Source organism: Pongo pygmaeus, chromosome 1, assembly GCF_028885625.2.
Source record: "Pongo pygmaeus isolate AG05252 chromosome 1, NHGRI_mPonPyg2-v2.0_pri, whole genome shotgun sequence".
Classification (NCBI taxonomy): domain Eukaryota; kingdom Metazoa; phylum Chordata; class Mammalia; order Primates; family Hominidae; genus Pongo; species Pongo pygmaeus.
The window spans coordinates 228,488,033-228,506,647 of NC_072373.2; the positions used below are offsets into that span (position 1 = coordinate 228,488,033).

At 50.8% G+C, this 18,615-nt stretch overlaps 1 protein-coding gene across 21 annotated transcripts in view; it reads left to right on the plus strand.

Annotated features, from left to right (window-relative positions):
• Positions 1-1,206: 1,206 nt before the first annotated feature.
• The window catches only part of MMEL1 (membrane metalloendopeptidase like 1), a 41,722-nt gene continuing 24,313 nt past the window's right edge, over positions 1,207-18,615 (plus strand). For 7 of the 21 annotated variants that reach the window (XM_054443583.1, XM_054443620.1, XM_054443553.1 and 4 more), the window contains exons 1-2: positions 1,207-1,454; positions 4,745-4,935. In XM_054443583.1, the coding sequence (XP_054299558.1) occupies positions 4,782-4,935 (154 nt within the window). In that variant the 5' untranslated portion in view covers positions 1,207-1,454; positions 4,745-4,781. Of the gene's footprint in view, positions 1,455-1,642; positions 1,891-4,744; positions 4,936-18,615 lie in introns of all 21 variants that reach the window. The other 14 variants (XM_054443612.1, XM_054443604.1, XM_054443671.1 and 11 more) reach the window with 5 other exon arrangements.

Below are 18,615 nucleotides of genomic sequence, written 5' to 3' on the forward strand. Positions count from 1 at the left end.
CTGAGAGTAGGCCAGACCCCTGCCTCTGTTTCTCCCCTCTGTGGCTTTGTACCTTAGAGACAAGAATACTGTGACATCCAGAAAGGGCCTGCTGGCACCAGGGCTGTCGGGCAGGTGGGCTCGGAAAGGCTCTGGCCTCTCCTCATGGCAGGAGCCTCCAGCCAGGCTGGACCCTGGCCCACTCCCAGCTCCCCAGAAAGGGCGGTCCCAGCTTCCTGCTTGGCTGGCCTTGACCTTGTTTCCATTTGGGCCAGCAACCCAGGCAGCCTGAGGCCAGACTGCAGCTCCTGGGCTGGTTGCTGGGCTTGATGTCAGGGGGCTGCTAGGACAACCAGCAGGCCCCAGGGAGAGACTTCCCGGGCTCAGGGTGGTGTCTGGGATCTGACCCCAGCCTGGCTGCAGCTCGAAGCCTTTCTCCTCCCAGGGTCTGGCCAACCTAAAGGGCCATAGACAAAGCTTCCAACAGCACTCAGCATGGGAGATCTGGCTGGGGTGGCCATGAGGAGCAGTTTACCATGGGACCCCTAGCTCTGTGGCCCAGCCCCGCCCAGATGCCCTGACACATGCCCAAGGCCTGGGCAGGAGGACTCGTTCTGGGGATTCTGAAACAGAAGCTAGGAACCTCATCAGGCCTGGAGAATCAGAAAGAGCCTGCTCTGCCCAGAACCCCCGTCTGCAAGCAGGGCTGGGTGCGGGGCTCACACTCTGATCACTGGGGACCCTTCAGAAGCCACAAAGCCCTTCTGCCAGCTCCCCGGCCAGGGCTGCCCACCCTCTGTAGCTTGAGGTCTGAACCTCATGAGTTTTCTGTAGGCAGAGGGAAGCAGCCAAACCCAGGCTAGTATCTCTTGGTGGGAGCCTCCTGGCAACCGGCGCCCACCCCCTTCAGGACCACCCCTTCCCCTTGCACCTTGGCAAGATCCCCAGTACCCACCCATCCTCCTTGGAGATTGAAGAGAAAGAACACCCAGGGTGGGGCCTTTGTAACCCCCCCACCGGGTGGTTAGGGGCAGAGCAGAGGGTGTGGAGTAGGAGAAGGGCCTGGCCTTCCTCACAGCAGCCCCTGGGGCCCCTTTGGACTGAAAGGTCAAGAGACAGACGCAAGGAAGGAGGGCGGCTTGGGAGGCAGGGGCCAGAAGCCCTGAGAAGGGCACCCATGAGGCAGGGCAGCCCGGGTGCCAAGAAGCTGCCCTCGGTGCCTCCCCCCCTTGCCACACCCCCAGTGGAACCTCCTGACTGTGAGCAGGAGTCACTGCCTCCAGGGAGCCCATGCCTGCATCACAAAGGAGGCCCGGAAGCCTGCAGGCAGCCTCAACTCAGCCCTAAGCCACTGCTCTCCCATCCCAGTCCCTGGAAATCCACTCACTTGGTCCAGCTCACCCCAGCTCCAAGCCACTGGGACCCAGTCTCCAGGGGCCTGGCTGTGGGTGGCGGCCACTCCTGAGTGAGCAAAGGTGAGTTGTGCTGAAGGAGGGTACCCGGCCTGCTTTCCTGGGCCTTGAAACCCTCTCCAGGCGCTCAGACCCTTTCTCACGAGGCTGGGCGGGGCGTCCTGTGTGTAGTCTCACCTGTGCCAGGGCAGGCAGCCCCCTCTGGCATATGGTTTATCTTACCCAAAGGACCCACTGTCCCCCATCCATAGTAACCTGGAGAGGCCACGAGTATCCCCAGGGAGCCGCAGTGCCTTCGCCTCAGCAGACACTCCATACCTGCCCTGGGTACTCGGCTCAATTTGAAGGTGTTTATTTCGTGTGTGCCGTGGGTCACAGGGTACTCAGCTCAATTTGAAGGTATTTCGCGTGGGCCGTGGGGCACATGGAGCCGTCTGTGGATACGCGCAGGACAGAATGAACTCAGGACGCAGGAGCAGATTCGTTAATTCTGACCAAAGTAAGAAGTTCATGGAAGCTCAGCTCAGACTTGTCCAAATGATTGATCCATTCATTCATCATTCATTCATTCATTCACCCAACAGTTAATGACCGAGGTCTCTGGGGTGGGGGTGCCAGTCTAGGTGAAGCTGCCCCCCCACAGAGGGAGCCCCTGCCCGTGGAGCTGACGTTCCCAGGGGGCTGCAGAAGTAGCGAGGAGATGTGGAGGTGGAGCTGGGAGTCCCTGGAGAGACACAGAGCAGGGGAGGGGCTGAGGCTCCCCGAGTTGAACCCGAGGCCGGGCCAAGGAAGGCCCCACTGGGAAGGGGAGCTTGGCAGGAATCTGGGAGGCCTGCCTGGGTGGGTGGGGAGAGTGGGGGGGGAAACCTGGGGGGCCTGCCTGAGGGTAGGGGGAGGGCATAGTGAGAGGGGAGGAGGGCCAAAGAGGGTCCTGACATCAGGGCAAGGCCCGGCTCTTCCATCAAGGGTTTGGCTACCAGGGGCCAGGGAGTGACAGCCTCTGACGCTAGTTACAGGCCCCTGGGCCCCTGTGGTGGGGATCAGTGGGTGAGACAGACCCCTCAGGGGGAGGTGATGGGGCCTGGAACAGGCAGCAAGTGGCAGCAATGAGAAAGGGTCCAACTGAGATGGGCTTGGAGGCTGAGGACTGGCGTGGGGCGTGGACGCAGGCAAGTGAGGCAGATGACTCCAAAGTTCAGCTTCAGCCAGTGGCAGGACAGGGGTGTCTAGGGGCACAGCAGAGGCCGTCAAAGGAAGCGTCTGAGAGTGTGTGGATGCATGAACGCCGCGGTTCACAGGGCCAGGGACTGAGAGAGGTGGCTGAGGGGACAGGAAGGGAGGAGTGAGGGACCTGGAGGAGAGAAGTGAGGTTCAGGTCCCCATCCCTGCTCCTCACACAGCCAGAGGTCAGGGAGCCCTGGAGGAGTCACCGAAATGAGCTGGCCGAGCCGCCTTTGCAGGGTGTTGCCCAGACAGGCTAAGGGACGTCTAGGATCTCCCAGGGAGTCAGGGACAGAACTCAGGCAAAGTCCACAGCGGGGGGTGGGGGGGTGGGGTACAGGGGGGCGGAAGCACATTTAGCCCAGGTGCTGGCAGTCGCAGCAGCCAGTCCCTGACCCGCCCGCAGGCAGGACTGGGCCTGGCTTCCTTTCGCTGCTCCCACATTATCCGCCCTGCCTGGTACAGGGCTAAGCTGGGGCTCAGCACAGCAGGTGTGTGATTGTGTGTGACGACTGAAAGTGCTGGAAGGCCAAAGCACCCAGCCGCTTCCCTAGGGCCGGGCAGCTTCCCAGCAGGGCTCCGAGTGCCAGCGAGGGATATGCACATCCATGCATGTGCTCACATATGTGCACGCTCACACACACAGACATGCACAGCCACACACCACAGCACACGCACACACGTGCACACCCACGCACACAATCATGCACATGCACACATGAGAGCACACGCACATGTGCACACACACAGTCACACACATGCACACACGAGCGTACACGCACACAAGTGCGTATCATGCACGCAATCATGCACATACACACACGCGAGCACACACACGTGCACACTCCCACAGTCACACATATGCACACATGAGAGTACACGTACACACGTGCATAACCACGCACACAATCATGCACATGCACACACAAGAGCACATGTGCACACTCACAGTCACACACATGCACACACGAGTACATGCACACACGAGTACATGCACACACGTGCATATCCATGCACACAATCATGCACACACATGCGAGCACATGCACACACGTGCACACTCAGTCACACACATTCACACACGTGCACACTCACTCATAATCACACACATGCACACACGAGTGTAGACACACACGTGCATATCCACGCACACAATCATGCACATGCACACATGTGCACATTCACAGTCACACACATGCACACACCAGAGCACATGCACACGTTCACACTTATGTGCAGTCATGCACACGCACACACCAGAACATGTGCACATGTGTGCGTACACAATCATATATCAGAACATATGCACACACGCACACACAGTCATACACATGCACACGCCCAACCACATGCACACACTCATTTGCACACATGTGTACACTCAGGTTCACACTCCCACACATGCATACTCACATGCGCACTGGAGTACGCAGACTCAGGAGCCTCCCGAGTCCGTGTCCTGTGCCCCCAACCCTTCCTGCCCAGCTCCCTGTCCTGCCTACAGCAGCAGCCTGTGCCCAGCCGTGTGTGTCTTCAAGTGCTGCCCACTGCCCTGCTGGCTCCAGAAGGTGTCCCCTCCATAGTAACAGGGTCAGGGGACGACCAGAGCTGCACACCAGCCAGGTGGCTGCCAAGGCTGAGATTCAAGCCTGCCTGGCCCTGCAGATCCCTTCCTGGCCCACGTAGTCACCGCCTGTGTGGGTACCTACCGTTCTGGTGTCGCCCATCACTGGCTTCTGGGCTCCAACAGGAAAGGTGGTCTGGGAGCCCAGAAGCCCAAGTGGCCTCCCCGAACAGCTCCAAGACACCCAGCATGAGCAGCCCAGGCGGGCTCCACTGCAGGGGTCCCTTGACAGCACAGGAGCTGAGCCTCCTGGGTCCAGATTGCGACCCCAAGCTGGGAGCATCCCAGTCCTAGAACCTCCATGCACTCAGCGATTCCGGCCCAGGGGTAGTGTGGAAAGTCCCGGGACCCAGTCACCCAGGGTTATGGGCTTGGAGACGGGGACGGGAACAGAGTGTTCCAAAGGCACCCAGCGAGCGCTCCCAGCCAGCATCCGGCCCTTCTGGCCTCGGGCCAGGTTCGGGGAGCTCCACGCCCCTCTCCCCTCTCCTCTGCCCTGGGCCTGCAGGTTCCTCCGCGGTGCTCTCCCGTCCAGAACCCTGCTGATGGGGAAGTCCGAAGGCCCCGTGGGGATGGTGGAGAGCTCCGGCTGTGCAGGGCAGAAGCGCCCGGGGTTCCTGGAGGGGGGACTGCTGCTGCTGCTGCTGCTGGTGACCGCTGCCCTGGTGGCCTTGGGTGTCCTCTACGCCGACCGCAGAGGTGAGTGCGGGTGCCCCGCCCCCGCCTGTCCCCGCGCCCGCTCTCCGCGCTCGCCCCGCTGCACCTGCTGCAGGGTCCGCCTGCCCCCAGCCCGAGCCCGCCCGTCAGATGGGGCAGGCGGCTCTGCACTGGGCACCCAGGGGCTCCCGGGGCCGAGCTGCGGACTCAGAGGCGGCGGGAGGGGCACTGACCTGCAGGGAGCCCGCGGTCCCTTCCAGAAAGCTCTGCCCTGGCCCGGACTCGCGCGCGCTGCTGCTGCTGCGGCTCTGCACCCGCCCGCCTCCGCCTCCTCCGCCTCCGCCGGACTCCGGGCAGGTGGGGGGCGCAGACCCGTCGCCCGCCCCTCCGCCCGCCCCCTCCCTGCCTGGCCGCGCAGCCCCGGCTGGGGACCACCGGCGTCCGTGTCCCTCTCGCCGCCCGGGCTCACCTGGCTGCCTCACTCCCCTGCTGCCATCCTGCGGAGAGACCTGAGGGTCCTGCCGCCCCCGCCCCGCTCAAGGCGGGGTCAGGTCACGGGACCACCGCGGGAGGGGGCCAGGCTGGGGTCCCACGGAGACAAAGGCGTGGCCAGGGCTGCTCGCTGGAACCTCGGGCTGTCCCAGGAACACTCCCCCCACCCCCACGCCGGCCCCTCCTTTGCTCTGCCCTCTCGGGTCAGGGGCTCCCAGGCACCCGTAGACCTGGTCACCTTCCAGTCGCCCCTGCCAGCCCCTCCGCAGGCATAGCCCCGTCCCTCTGAGACCAGGCAGCGCGCACTCATCGCGGAGCAATGCTCACCCCCGGGGCAGGTGCGCAGTGCGCTCCCCCAGTGGCAGGAACCGGACTCAGAGCTCACGTTGGACCTCGCACCCCAGGTCCAACAATGGGGCGCCTCAGCCTGTGTTACTAGAATGCTCCCTCATGTCTGGAGCCCTGCGCACTGCCTGGGACCATCCCTCCACCCCTTCGGGAGGCTGTGTCTGTGAAGCAGAAGTGGGTGCTGCCTGTGGATGTGCAGGGCGTCCCGGCCCGGGGCTGCATGGCTGGACACTGTACAGTGTGGTTGCTGCCCAGACCGCAGCCCCTGGCCCTCTAGGGTCTCCCCTGGGACAGAGGGGCCCTGCGACCTCCATGGGCGGTGGGCAGTGGGGGAGGGGAAGGCTCACTCACCCTGAGGAACCCAGAGCTCAAGGGAAGCTCTGTTCAGAGCCTGCTGGGCTCAAAACACCTGCTTTCCAGGCTTTCATAAAACAAGGCTGACCCCACACACACCCCCAGCTGTGGGGTAGGAGGAGGCCTCTCTCTTCTTCTGGGTCGTGCCAAGGGGCCTGAGGCCACCCATCCCAGAGAGACCCTCCCTGCCCAGCCGGGTGCCTCGGGAGTGCCCCCACGGTGCCATGGATCTCAGCAAAGCCTGCCTCCACCCACTCCAGTGTGGAAACGGGCCCTGGACTCCCTCCCTCCCTCCAGGGCAGCAGAGCTCTCTGTTCCCCCCTCAAGACCCCTGTGCCTCAAGACCCTCCACCAGGAATGACTCCACAGCTGACCTTGGCCTCAGTCCAGGATTGTTTGTGGAAGGTTTTCTAAGCAGTTATCGTTTATTTCTATGCATTTTCCCATTTCCATTATGACTTTTTCATTGGCTTATAAGTCATTTAGAAATTTTTTTAATTTCCAGACATGAGTTTTTAGTTACTTTTTTAAAATTATTGATTTCTAACTTAATTGTGTTGTCAGAAACCATGGTTTATGCCATTATTTATGTGGCTCTTTGATATTTGCTGGGCTTGCTTTGGGGCTAACACTTGATCAATTTTATAAACAACCCTTGTGTGCTGCAGAACAGGCTCAATCACCAAATGCTGAGTGATGGTGTCTATATACATCCACTAGATCAATCAAGTCTTCTACATATTGGCTTTTTTTCCATTCTCTTGATCTCAAAAGAATGAAAGATTTTGAAAGATCAAGAAAATGATTTCTTAAAATCACGTACTGAAGTGTATATGCTAAAATCTTGCACTAAAGAATCACCCATTCTTGTAGTTACATCAAATCTTACCTAATTTACCTATTTAAGGCTATATTACTATGTGAATGCAAATTTAGGTATGAATTATAAAATTAGTTTCATAAATTTAATATTGTATTAAGATACACATATGAAGTTAATATATCTTTCACTTCATGAAACTGTGTAGTCACCGTTTCTGACTTAACAAGGCTTTTTGCCTTAAATCCTGTTGAGCCTGACATGAATAACTAGTACTCAGCATTTGCTTTCTCTATTTTTCTCATTCTTTTTCTTTGAAACTTTTCATCTCCTTAGCTTTAGATGTGTGTCTTTCAATCGTGTATGGCTGGATTGGGGGTTTCTCTATCTTTTAATTGGAGGATTTTGTTGGTTTATAATTACCAGGACGACTAAAATGTATGTTTTTCGTATTGCGTTCTTTTGTGTGTCTCATGCTCTTTTTCTCTTTTCTTGCCTTGTTTTGGATCAACGTATCATTATTTCCTCTATTTTCCCTCAACTAACTTGGAAGTTTTGTATTTCTGTCTTTTTGACAGTTATCTTAGATTTTTTGTTTTAATTATTTTTAAAGTTATAAACTTTCTTTTATAAAATCAAATGTTTTTACAAAAATGACAGTGAGAAAAACAGTCTCATGTCCATCCTAGAATTCTACTCCTCCAAAGCAACTGTATTCATTTTCTAGTACAGGGGTTGGCAAACTATGGCCCATAGGCCAAATCTGGCCCCTTGCTTGTTTTTGTAGATAAAGTTTTATTGGAACACAGCCAGACCCATTCATTTATGTACTATCTATGGCTACTTTCCTGCTAGGACAGCAAAGTTGAACAGGTGAGATGAAGCATGTATGTGACCTACAAAGCCTCCAATATTTACATCTGGCTTTTTACAGAAGTCCAACCCCAAGACTGGAGTGCCCCTCATGTGTATAAACCTGGTCCGTGAACCCTTCTCTCTTTATCATACGGTTTAGATCATAAGGAGGCATCATCAAATTGTGGTTAGCACCCAGGCTCACAGTTTTTGACCACTCAGAAAGCTCAATCCACATACCTCTTCCCCAAATTTATTTGTCACCAATTTTCCAATCATCCTTCTTCCAAGTCCCTGACCATCCAGCCAAACCATTGGCTACGGCCCATGAATCGGTACATAATCGCACATGTGGCCACTTCTCCTTCCAAGCAAAGTGCACAACAAGGTACGCTGCTTGAAGTTCTGCCCACTGGGAAGATTTCCCTTCACCGCTGTCCTTCATGGATGTCCTGGAAAGGGGCTGTAGTGCTGCAGCTGTCCACTTGTGGGTGGTGCCTGCATATCATGCAGAGCCATCTGTGAACAAGGCCCTAGTCTTCTCTTCTTCTGTCGACTGGTCATAGGGAACTCCCCATGAGGCCATCGGTGCAGGCTGGGGGAGAAAAGGGAGGGTGGCAGGAGTGGAGACCAAAGGCATTTGCGCCACTTCCTCATGTAACTTCCTTGTGCCTTCAGGACCTGCTTGAGCCCGATCATGTGTATACCATTTCCATTTCCTGATGGAATGCCGCTGTGCATGACCCACTTTATGGCTAGATGGGTCAGAAAGCACCCAGTTCCTGATAGGAAGTTCAGGTCGCATGGCGACTTGGTGACCCATAGTCAAACGTTCACTTTCCACTAAAGCCCAGTAACAGGCCAAGAGCTGTCTCTCAAAAGGAGAGCAGTTAACTGCAGAAGATAGCAGGGCCCTGCTCCAAAATCCTAGAGGGCTCCACTGTGATTCACCCACGGAGGCCTGCCAAAGGCTCCAAACAGCATCCCTATCTATCTGCCACTGACACTCCAGGCACCATTGGATCTGCTGGGTCATACAGCCCAAATGACAGAGCAGCTCGCACAGCAGCCTGGACCTGTTGCAGAGCCTGCTCCTGTTCTGGACCCCACTCAACACTGGCAACCTTTTGGATCACTTGATAAATGGGCTGAAGTAACATACCCAAACGAGGACTGTGCTGCCTCCGAAATCCAAATGGGCCCATTAGGCCTGAGGCACCTTGTCTCAGATGAAACTTGGGACTCGGAATTTTGAGTTAATGCCAGAATGAGTTCAGACTTTGGGGGCCTGTTGGGAAGGCATGATTGGTTTCAAAATGTGAGAAGGACATGAGATTTGGGAGGGGCCGGGGGCAGAATGATATAGTTTGGCTCTGCGTCCCCACCAAATCTCATGTCAAATTGTAATCCCTGTGTGTCAGGGGAGAGGCCTGGTGGGATGTGATCGGATCATGGGGGCGGATTTCCCTCTTGCAGTTCTCGTGATAGTGAGTGAGTTCTCACGAGATCTGGTTGTTTGAAAGTGTGCAGCTCCTCCCCCTTCGCGCTCTCTCTCTCCCCTCCTCCACCATGGTGAGACGTGCTTGCGTCCCCTTTGCCTTCTGCCGTGATTGTAAGTTCCTGAGGCGTCCTAGCCACGCTTCCTGTACAGCCTGAGGAACTGGGAGTCAATGAAACCTCTTTTCTTCATAAATTACCCAGTTTCAGGTAGTTCTTTCTAGCAGTGTGATAATGGACGATACAAGTAGAAACTGAGATGAATAGCATTTGCACTGGGCCTGGAACACACTGTTAAGAACGTAAGCGCTACTGCTGTCATTAGTAATTGTATTATTGGCAACATCAACACAATACACTGCTGTGGGAGGGTCTGAGATACTTCTTTGCAGACTCCAATATTTGTCAAAACATAATATCAGGCGCCTCATGAATAGTGTTTAAATTTTTACATAATAATACATTGCACCATTTGGTATATGAGTCTTTTTGAAATGGTACATGCAGGATGGTTTCCTAATATACAGAATTAGGTACATCTCCTCTTCCGTCAGTGCGTGAGTGTGAGGGATTGAATTCCTCTGGTTAGGAGTTAGCTGGCTGCGGGTTCTACTGCCGTTGTTACCCACAGTGCACCTCAGACTCACGTTTCTCCAGCAATGAGCTCCTGTTCCCTGCGCTTAGAGAAGTCAGCCTGGGGACCAGACAGTTCTCTCCTCTTGCCTGCTCCAGCCTTGGCCTTCAGCAGTCTGGATGCCCATGACACAGAGGGCATCTTCCCCATGCCCTGGTCCTTCTGCGAGTGGTGAGTTGCTGTTGCTGGTCAGTACTAGGCTCGGGCTGGAGCTGGGGGCTCTCTGGTGTCATGGCCCAGTCTCAGGCTTAGGCAGGCCTAGTATACCTGGGGCTGGGGATGCGCCTCTTGGCATCCCTACCCCATCCCCATGGCAACCAAGCTTTGTCCTGTGCCTGAGTTGCCCAGCCCTCCTCTAGAGGCAGGAGACCACTGCTTGATGTCAGTCTAGGATTCTGGGCCCACAAAGATCTCCTGCCCTTCCATGGGCCGAGGATTTTTACTCCTGATCGTCCTACAGAACGGGGGATTTGCCTGGTCCCTGGGCGTGAGAGGGGTTCCACCTGCCTCAGTGGTTTAAAGCTTTTGCTCCCTGCCAGACGAGTATAGTTTCATGTCTCAGCCAAAGCAGGTCCCTACCTCCATCCCTGGGCCACCAAGGGAGGCTCTCTGCAGCCTTCTGAGACCTGCCCCAGTCTTTCTCGTAGGCATCTGGGTAAGACCGTGGACACAACATGGAGTGAGTGAAAACCTTTTCGTGATGGGGGCTCCCAGCTACTCCAGACTCATGTAGCAGCCCACACTGGGCCTGTAAGAATGTGTGAAAAATTTTAGCTGATTTCTTCTGACCCACTTGGAACACCTCTTACTCTCAGGTCTTGGCCAAAGTGAAATAATTTACATAACCAGCCTTTCCTTGGAGGGCCTTGTCACTCGGAAATTGTTTACCTGATTGTCTTTGACCTCAGGTCTTGGATGGGCTCCAAAAAGTTGTGCTTTTTGTAGATTATTTGGCTTTTTCTTGTACAGAAGGAAATGATATTCAATTGCAGCTTTTGACGTCCTAGGCAAAAAGCAGAACTGCTCTACCTTAAATTTTTATGCTTATTTAAAGTAATCAATATCTCTATTATTTCTTCCAAACAATACAAGCATTTAGAACAGTTTAACTCTTCGCACCACTACCCACCCTGTTCCCATGTTATTGCCATTAAGAACTTGGTTTTTTTCTTTTTTTTTTTTTTTTAGACGGAGTCTCACTCTGTTGCCAGGCTGGAGTGCAGTGGCGCGATTTCGGCTCACTGCAACCTCTGCCTCCTGGGTTCAAGCGAGTCTCCTGCCTCAGCCTCCTGAGTAGCTGGGACTACAGGTGCGTGCCATCACGCCCAGCTAATTTTTTGTATTTTTAGTAGAGATGGGGTTTCACCATGTTGGCCAGGATGGTCTTGATCTCTTGACCTTGGTCTCCCAAAGTGCTGGGATTACAGGTGTGAGTCACCGCACTTGGCCTTTGCCTTTTTTTTGAGACAGAGTTTCACTCTTTCACCCAGGCTGGAGCGAAGTGACACTATTTTGGCTCACTGCAACCTCCGCCCCAGATTCAAGCGATTCTCCTGCCTCAGCCTCCCAAGTAGCTGAGATTACTGGTGCCCACCACCACGCCCAAATAATTTTTGTATTTTTAGTAGAGATGGGATTTTGCCATGTTGGCCAGGCTGGTCTCAAACTCCTGACCTCAGGTGATCCATCTTTCTTGGCTTCCCAAAGTGCTGAGATTGCAGACGTGAGCCACCAGGCCCAGCCAAGAATTTGGTTTCTATCTTACTTTTTACCTACCACAGATCAGCCACATTACTATGTAATATGGTCAATGTTAACTCAGATCTTCCCCTATCCTCATGAATTCCGTTATGCATCTTTCTTCTTACATCTTGGGCAGTTCTTATTAAATAATTTTTCTTCTTTCTGAAATACATACTTCAGAGTCTCCTACTCAAAGTGTGGCCCACAGACCAGTGGTGTCAGCCATTGCCTGGGAGCCTGTTAGAAATTCAGAAACTCAAGGTCCAACGAAGGCTGCAGGACCAGTGTTGGTATTTCAGCAAGACCCCCAGGTGATTCATCTGCACATTCACGTTAGGGAAGCACTGGTTTAAAACAGTGTTGACCAAATTTGCTTGATAATTGGAATCACCTGGGGAAATTGTTACAAATCCAAACGTTGGGCTCTCCCTCAGTTTGCCTGGGCTACAGTCACAAAATGCTTAAGTGGCTTAAAAACAGAAACATATTTTCTCCTAGTGCTGGAGGTTGTGAAGTCCAAGATCTAGATGCCAACTGAATCAGACCCTCTTGTCAATGACAAGAGTCAAACTATGTAAAATATTTGCAGAGATTTATTCTGAGCCAAATACGAGTGACCAATGGCCCGTGACACAGCCCCAGGAGGTCCTGAGAACGTGTGCCCTAGGTGGTTAGACTGCAGTTTGGATTTATACATTTTCGGGAAACATAAGACACCAATCAATACATGTAAGATATGGCTGGGCACGGTAGCTCACACTTGTAATCCCAGCACTTTGGGAGGCCGAGGCAGGTGGATCACCTGAACTCGGGAGCTCAAGATCAGCCTGACCAACGTGAGAAACCCCATCTCTACTTAAAATACAAAATTAGCCAGGCGTGATGGCGGATGCCTGTAATCCCACCCTACTCGGGAGGCTGAGGCAGGAGAATCACTTGAACCCGGGAGGCGGAGGTTGCAGTGAGCCAAGATCACCCCACTGCATGATGATGGATGAAACTCCATCTCCAAAACAAAAAAAAAAAAATGTACATTGGTTCAGTCCAGAAAGGTGGGACAACTCCAAGTAGGGGCTTCCACATCACAGGTAGATTCAAAGGTTTTCTGACTGCAGTGGCTGGAAGAGTTTATCTAAAGACTTGGAACCAATAGAAGGGAATATCTGGGTTAAAATAAGGGGTTGTGGAGACCAAGGTCCTTATTATATAGGTGAAGCCTCCAGGTAGCAGGCTTTGGAGAAAATAGATTGTAGTTCTTATTAGACTTAGTCTGTTCTCTCAGTCTTAAGGTCTCTGGTTTTGTTTGTTTGTTTTTGAGACAGGGTCTCACTCTTGTCACTCAGGCTGGAGGGCAGTGGTGCAATCACAGCTCACTGCAGCCTCGACCTCCTGGGCTCAAGTGATCCTCCCACCTCAGCCTCCCAAGTAGCTGGGACCACAGGCACATGCCACCACACCTGGCTAGGTTTTTCTATTTTTTGTAGAGATGGGTATCACTGTGTTGCCCAGGCTGGTCTCAAACTCCAGGGCTCAAACAGTCCTCCTGCCTCAGCCTCCCAAAGTGCTGGGATTATAGGTGTGAGCCATCACGCCTGGCATGTCTCTGTTTTAAGGTGAATGCTGGTCAGCTGTGCCTGAATTCCAATGGGAAGACGGTATAATGGGGCACATCCAACCCCCACTTCCCATCATGGCCTGAACTCGTTTTTCAGGTTAACTTTGGAATGCCCTTGGCTGAAGTGAGGGTCCATCAGTCACTGGGAAAACTTAGTTTATTTTTGATTCACACTCTCTTCCCACAGGCCACATGCTTTTTTTTTTCATTATTTTATTGTTTAAAAATGTTTTCCCACTTCAATAAGCTGGTCTACCAAATGGCCACCTTCTTGCTGTGTCCTCATGTGGTGGAGAAAGGCAGTGAGCTCTGTCATTTCTTCCCCTTCTTATGAGGGCACTAGCCTTACCGGGTTGTGCCCCCCACCAGCCCTGCCCATTGAGCTGATTTTAAACCTCCTCACAGGCCCTATCTCGAAATAGTCACATTAGGGGTTAGGGCTTCAAACCACGAAGTCAGTCCATAACAGGACCCAAACAGAGTGAGACCCAGGAATCTTGTAGGGTAAGACCTCTGAATCCCACACGCATTTGAGGCCTTTCTTATGATCAGACAAGTTTGGGGAGCCCTGCTTGAAAATAATCTATCAGCAGTAAACTCTTAGCTCTTGTCTATGTGAAAATTACTTTATTTAGTGCTTGTCCGTCAGTGATCGTTTAATTGGTTAAATGAGTCTGAGCTGTTATTTTCTCTCAATATCTTGAAGGTTTAGCTTTCATGTCTTATGACTCCCCTTGCTGCTGTTCAGACGTGGCTTCAGAGAAAAGTGCAGTCAGCCTAACTGTAGTTCCTCTGTTGGGTAAACGATCTTTTCTCCCTGAGCTGTGTTCTCTTTGTCTTGGGTATTCTGAATTTTATCATGAGTTGTCTAGCTGTGAAATTATTTGTATTTATTCTGCTGTGGATTTGTTGTGATTCCTGAAGCTGAGCACTGATAACATTTATTAATGTTGGAAAATTGTACCCGTTATCTTCCTGGATGGTGTATCTCCCACATCATCCCTTTTCTCTCCTTTTCCATTTTCCACTGCATATCTGCTCCATTTTTTCCACTGTCCTCCATGTCTTTCATATTTTCCATCTCGTTGACTTTCTCCTGCATTCTGGGTCAGTTCTTTAGAACTACACTTCATTTCACTAAATCTTCTGTTCTGTTATGTCTGTTGCTTAACTCAGCCTTTTGGGTTTGTAGTTGTTTTTGTTTTTTAAATCTCAACAACTACGTGGTTTTATTTCTAGAATTTACAATGGATCCTTTTTCAAATTGATTTTTTATTGTTCCTTGTTCTTGCTTTTGATTTTTTTTTTTTTTTTTTTTTTTTGATAGAGTCTCACTCTGTCGCCCAGGCTGGAGTACAGTGGCACGATCTCGGATCCATGCAAACTCTGCCTCCTGGATTCAAGTGATTCTCATGCCTCAGCCTCCTGAGAAGCTGGGATTACAGGTGCCCACCACCATGCCTGGCTAATTTTTGTAATTTTTAGTAGAGACGGGATTTCACCATGTTGGCCAGGCTGGTCTCAAACTCCTGACCTCAAGTGATCTGCCCACCTTGGCCTCCCAAACTGCTAGGATTACAGGCATGAGCCACCACACCTGGCCTAGTTTTGATTCTTTTTAAAGCATTTCCATCATACTTATGTTATTTTATTTTAGCAATTGGGGTCTTAAAACCCAGCCCAACACTCACTGGCATAAAACAATGATTTATTGTGAGGCACCTCCACTGTTTGCCTGGGGACATCTGACCTAGGTTGGGCTCAGCTGGGGTGCTCTGTCCATGTAACTTTCATCCTCCTACTAGAGCCCAGCAAGCATTCCTGGGCAGATCCCTCTCCTGGCAGTGAAAGAAATCCAAAAGAATAGGTGGAAACATGCAAGGCCTCTTAGGGCCCAGGCTCAGAACTGGAACACTGTCATTCCCACCTCATCCTGTTGGCCAAAGCGAGTCACATGGGCCACCCACAGTCAAGACATAGAAGAAAAAAAATACTTTGTCCCTTTTGTGGGAGCAACTACGGAGTCACATGGCCAAGGCACAGATGCAGAGAAGACTCAGATCCAGGGCCAGTGGTGCCAGCTTCCACACGTTCTGGATCAGATCATTCCTAATTGGCAATCTTTGGGGTTCTGGTTTTCTGTTTATTGTCCCTCACTAATGTAAGATTTTCTTTTTAAAAAATGTAAATACATATTCAAATTGGCTTTATCTATGGAGATCCTGTGTTATCGGTCTGAGAAATGTTCCCTCTGGAGAATATGTATTTGTTTTCATCAGGCACCTTGGGACACTACCAGCCTGGAGTTTCTTTAAATTGGCTTCTCGGCGAGAGGTTTCCTTGGCCACACAGTTCTGTAAACTCGACAACGGCATGACAAGCAGCCTGTGATTACACATCCTCCAGGGAGGGTGTTTCTTTCTCCACTCTATGAAGTTCTTTGTGGCTTTGTTTCTTCTGAAAGAAAGATACAGAAGAGAGGAAAAAGAAAAAAATGTAAATTATTTACATCAAGATTGTTTTAGTCCATTTGTGTTGCTCTAAACGAATACTTGAGACTGAGTAATTTATAGAGAAAAGAGGTGGATTTGGCTCACGGTTCTGCAGGCTGCACAGGAAGCATGGCTCCCCATCTACTTCAGGCTCTTCCATTCGTGGTGGAAGGTGAAGGGGAGCCCGTGCGTGCAGGTCATACGGCAAGAGAAAGAGAGAGAGAGAGAGAGGAGGTGCCAGGCTCTTTTCAAGCCACTCAGTGGCACCAAGCCATTCATGAAGAATCAGGTCCACGACCCAAACACCTCCCACCAGGCCCAACCCCCAACATTGGGTATCACATTTCAACATGAGACTTGGTAGGGAAAAATAAACCATATCCAAACCGTGGCAGAGGTCTTATTCAAATCAAGGCCTTTGGAAAGCTTTAGGAAAACAAAACCTTCAGAGGAAATGTCAAAAATAGTTTTTAAAATGTAGAAAGCCTATGTAAAAATGATTGGCATATTACAGAAGTTATTCAAGCAAATATAAAAGAACAAAGAGAAGATCCTGTGTCAACTGAGTATTCAGGAAAGCTGCCCCTTTTTGGAATTATGAAAAAGAAAAATCTCCTTTTGGGGAGATCGTTGATTGTGTTTCCTGTGATCATATTTTAGCATTAGGGTAAGATTTTGTTTCTTTTCAGCCATTGTGTCAAAAGGGTCTCACTGTTTTTGCTTTTTCTCTTAGAAGAACAGAGCTGTTGAATGCCAGTATGGGGTCTGGAGGTCCATGCCCTGCCACTCCCCCAAGGAAAGTGACCTTGGGTGTATGATCTTGCCTCCCAAACAGTTTTCCCAAGAAAAGTAGAGATGAGGAACCTCACAAGCTTCCTTTTTTTTGAGATAGAATCTCGCTCTGTCGCCCAGGCTGGAGTGCAGTGGCACAGTCTCAGCTCACTGCAACCTCCACCCACTGTGTTCAAGTGATTCTCCCACCTCAGCCTCTCGAGTAGCTGGGATTACAGGCATGGACCACCACACCTGACTAATTTTTGAATTTTTAGTAGAGACGGGGTTTTGCCATGTTGGCCAGGCTGGTCTTGAAGTGATCCTGGCCTCAAGTGATCCACCTTCCTTGTGATGATTAAATGAGGCACTGTAAGTTAAGGAATGACATGGAAAAAACATGCCTAGCTCATCTAATTCAGTTTTGAAAGTGTTGCTCAGGAGCCCACTACATCCTCAGGCAGCCCTTGATCTGCAGCATCTGGAGAATTTCCCTGGGTGGTTTCCCCCATCAACAAGGCTACGGGAAATCCTATGTTGGGAATGCGGTGGGAGCTGTAGAGGCAGGATGCAGGCATGAAGGAGGCATGAACTCGCCTCTTCAGTTGTCCTAATTTGTTCTGGATACATCTGACTAGATGGGAAACAAATGAATCTGACGCACTGTTTGGATCCAGGTCTCCCGTCACACTTTGCTCCCTCTTTACCCTTTCTCAGGCTCATCATTCCTACCCACCAATCTGGTCTTCCCACTGGTTTTGTGTCCCTTCTGAGTGAAGACCTTTTAGCATTTGTTGTGGTGCACGTCCGGTAGAGACAAACGTTCTCAGCTTTGGTCTAAAATGTCTTTATTTCACTTTCACTTTTGAAATATGTTTTTGCTGGGTATAGAATTATAAGCTGATAATGTATTATTGTTTTTTTCAAGGACTTAAAGAGCTCATTCCATTGTCTTCTGGTCTTCATTGTTTCTGATGAGAAGTCACCATCATTCTTACTGTTGTTCCCCTCAATATCATGTGTCTTTTTTTCCTCTGACTGCTTTTTTTTTTTTTTTTTTTTAGCTAGGGTCTCAATCTGTTGCCCAGGCCACGGTGCAGTGGCATAATCACAGCTTACTGGAACATCCCCCCTCCCAGACTCAAGCGATCTTCCCACCGCAGCCTCCCAAATAGCTGGAACCACAGGTGTCCACCATCATGCCCAGCTAATTTTTGTTTTGTAATTTTTTTATAGAGGTAAGCTTTCTCCAAGTTGCCCAGGCTGGTCTTAACTCCTGGACTCAAGCAATCCACCTACCTCAGCCTCCCAAAGTGCTGGGATTCAGGCATGAGCCACCATGCCCAGCCCCACTGACTGCTTTTAAGTATGTCTTGAAATTCTTAATTCTGAATTTCTCTTTATCTTTAGTCCTCCACAGTTTGACTTTGATGCTGCTGGGGACGATTTTCTTTGTATTTGCCCAGTTTGGGATACACTGCCCTTCTTGGGGTAGATTTATATCTTTTACCAACTTTAAATATTTATTGGTCAGTATCTCTTCAAAGATTGTTCTCTGGGTCTCTAGTTACATATATGTTAAGCCATTTAACATTGTCCTACAGGTCTGAGATATTCTGTTCAGGTTTCCTTCAGTAATATTTCAAAAATTTAGAACAATTTTAGATTTACAGAAGCATTGCAAAATAGTACAGAAATCCCTATATACCCCACCCCCAGTCTCCCCATTATGAACATCTTGCATTAGCCTGATACATTTGCCACAAGTAGTGAACCAATAGTGATAATATTACTATTAACTAAAGTTCATACTCAATTCAGATTTCCCCGTTTTCCCTCATGTCCTCTTACCGTCCCAGGGTCATATCCAGAGTACCACGTCTTCTCAGGCTCCTCTTGGCTGTGATGGTTTCTCAGACTTTCATTGTTTTCTTGTTTGTGTTTTTGTTTTTTATGATCTTGACAGTCTTGAGGATTACTGATCAGGTGGAATGACCCTCAGTTGGAATTAGCCTAATGGTTTTCTCATGATTAGACTGGGGTAACACATGTTGAAGAGGAAGGCCGCAGGTCACAGGTGCACACTTTCAATGACTGGACT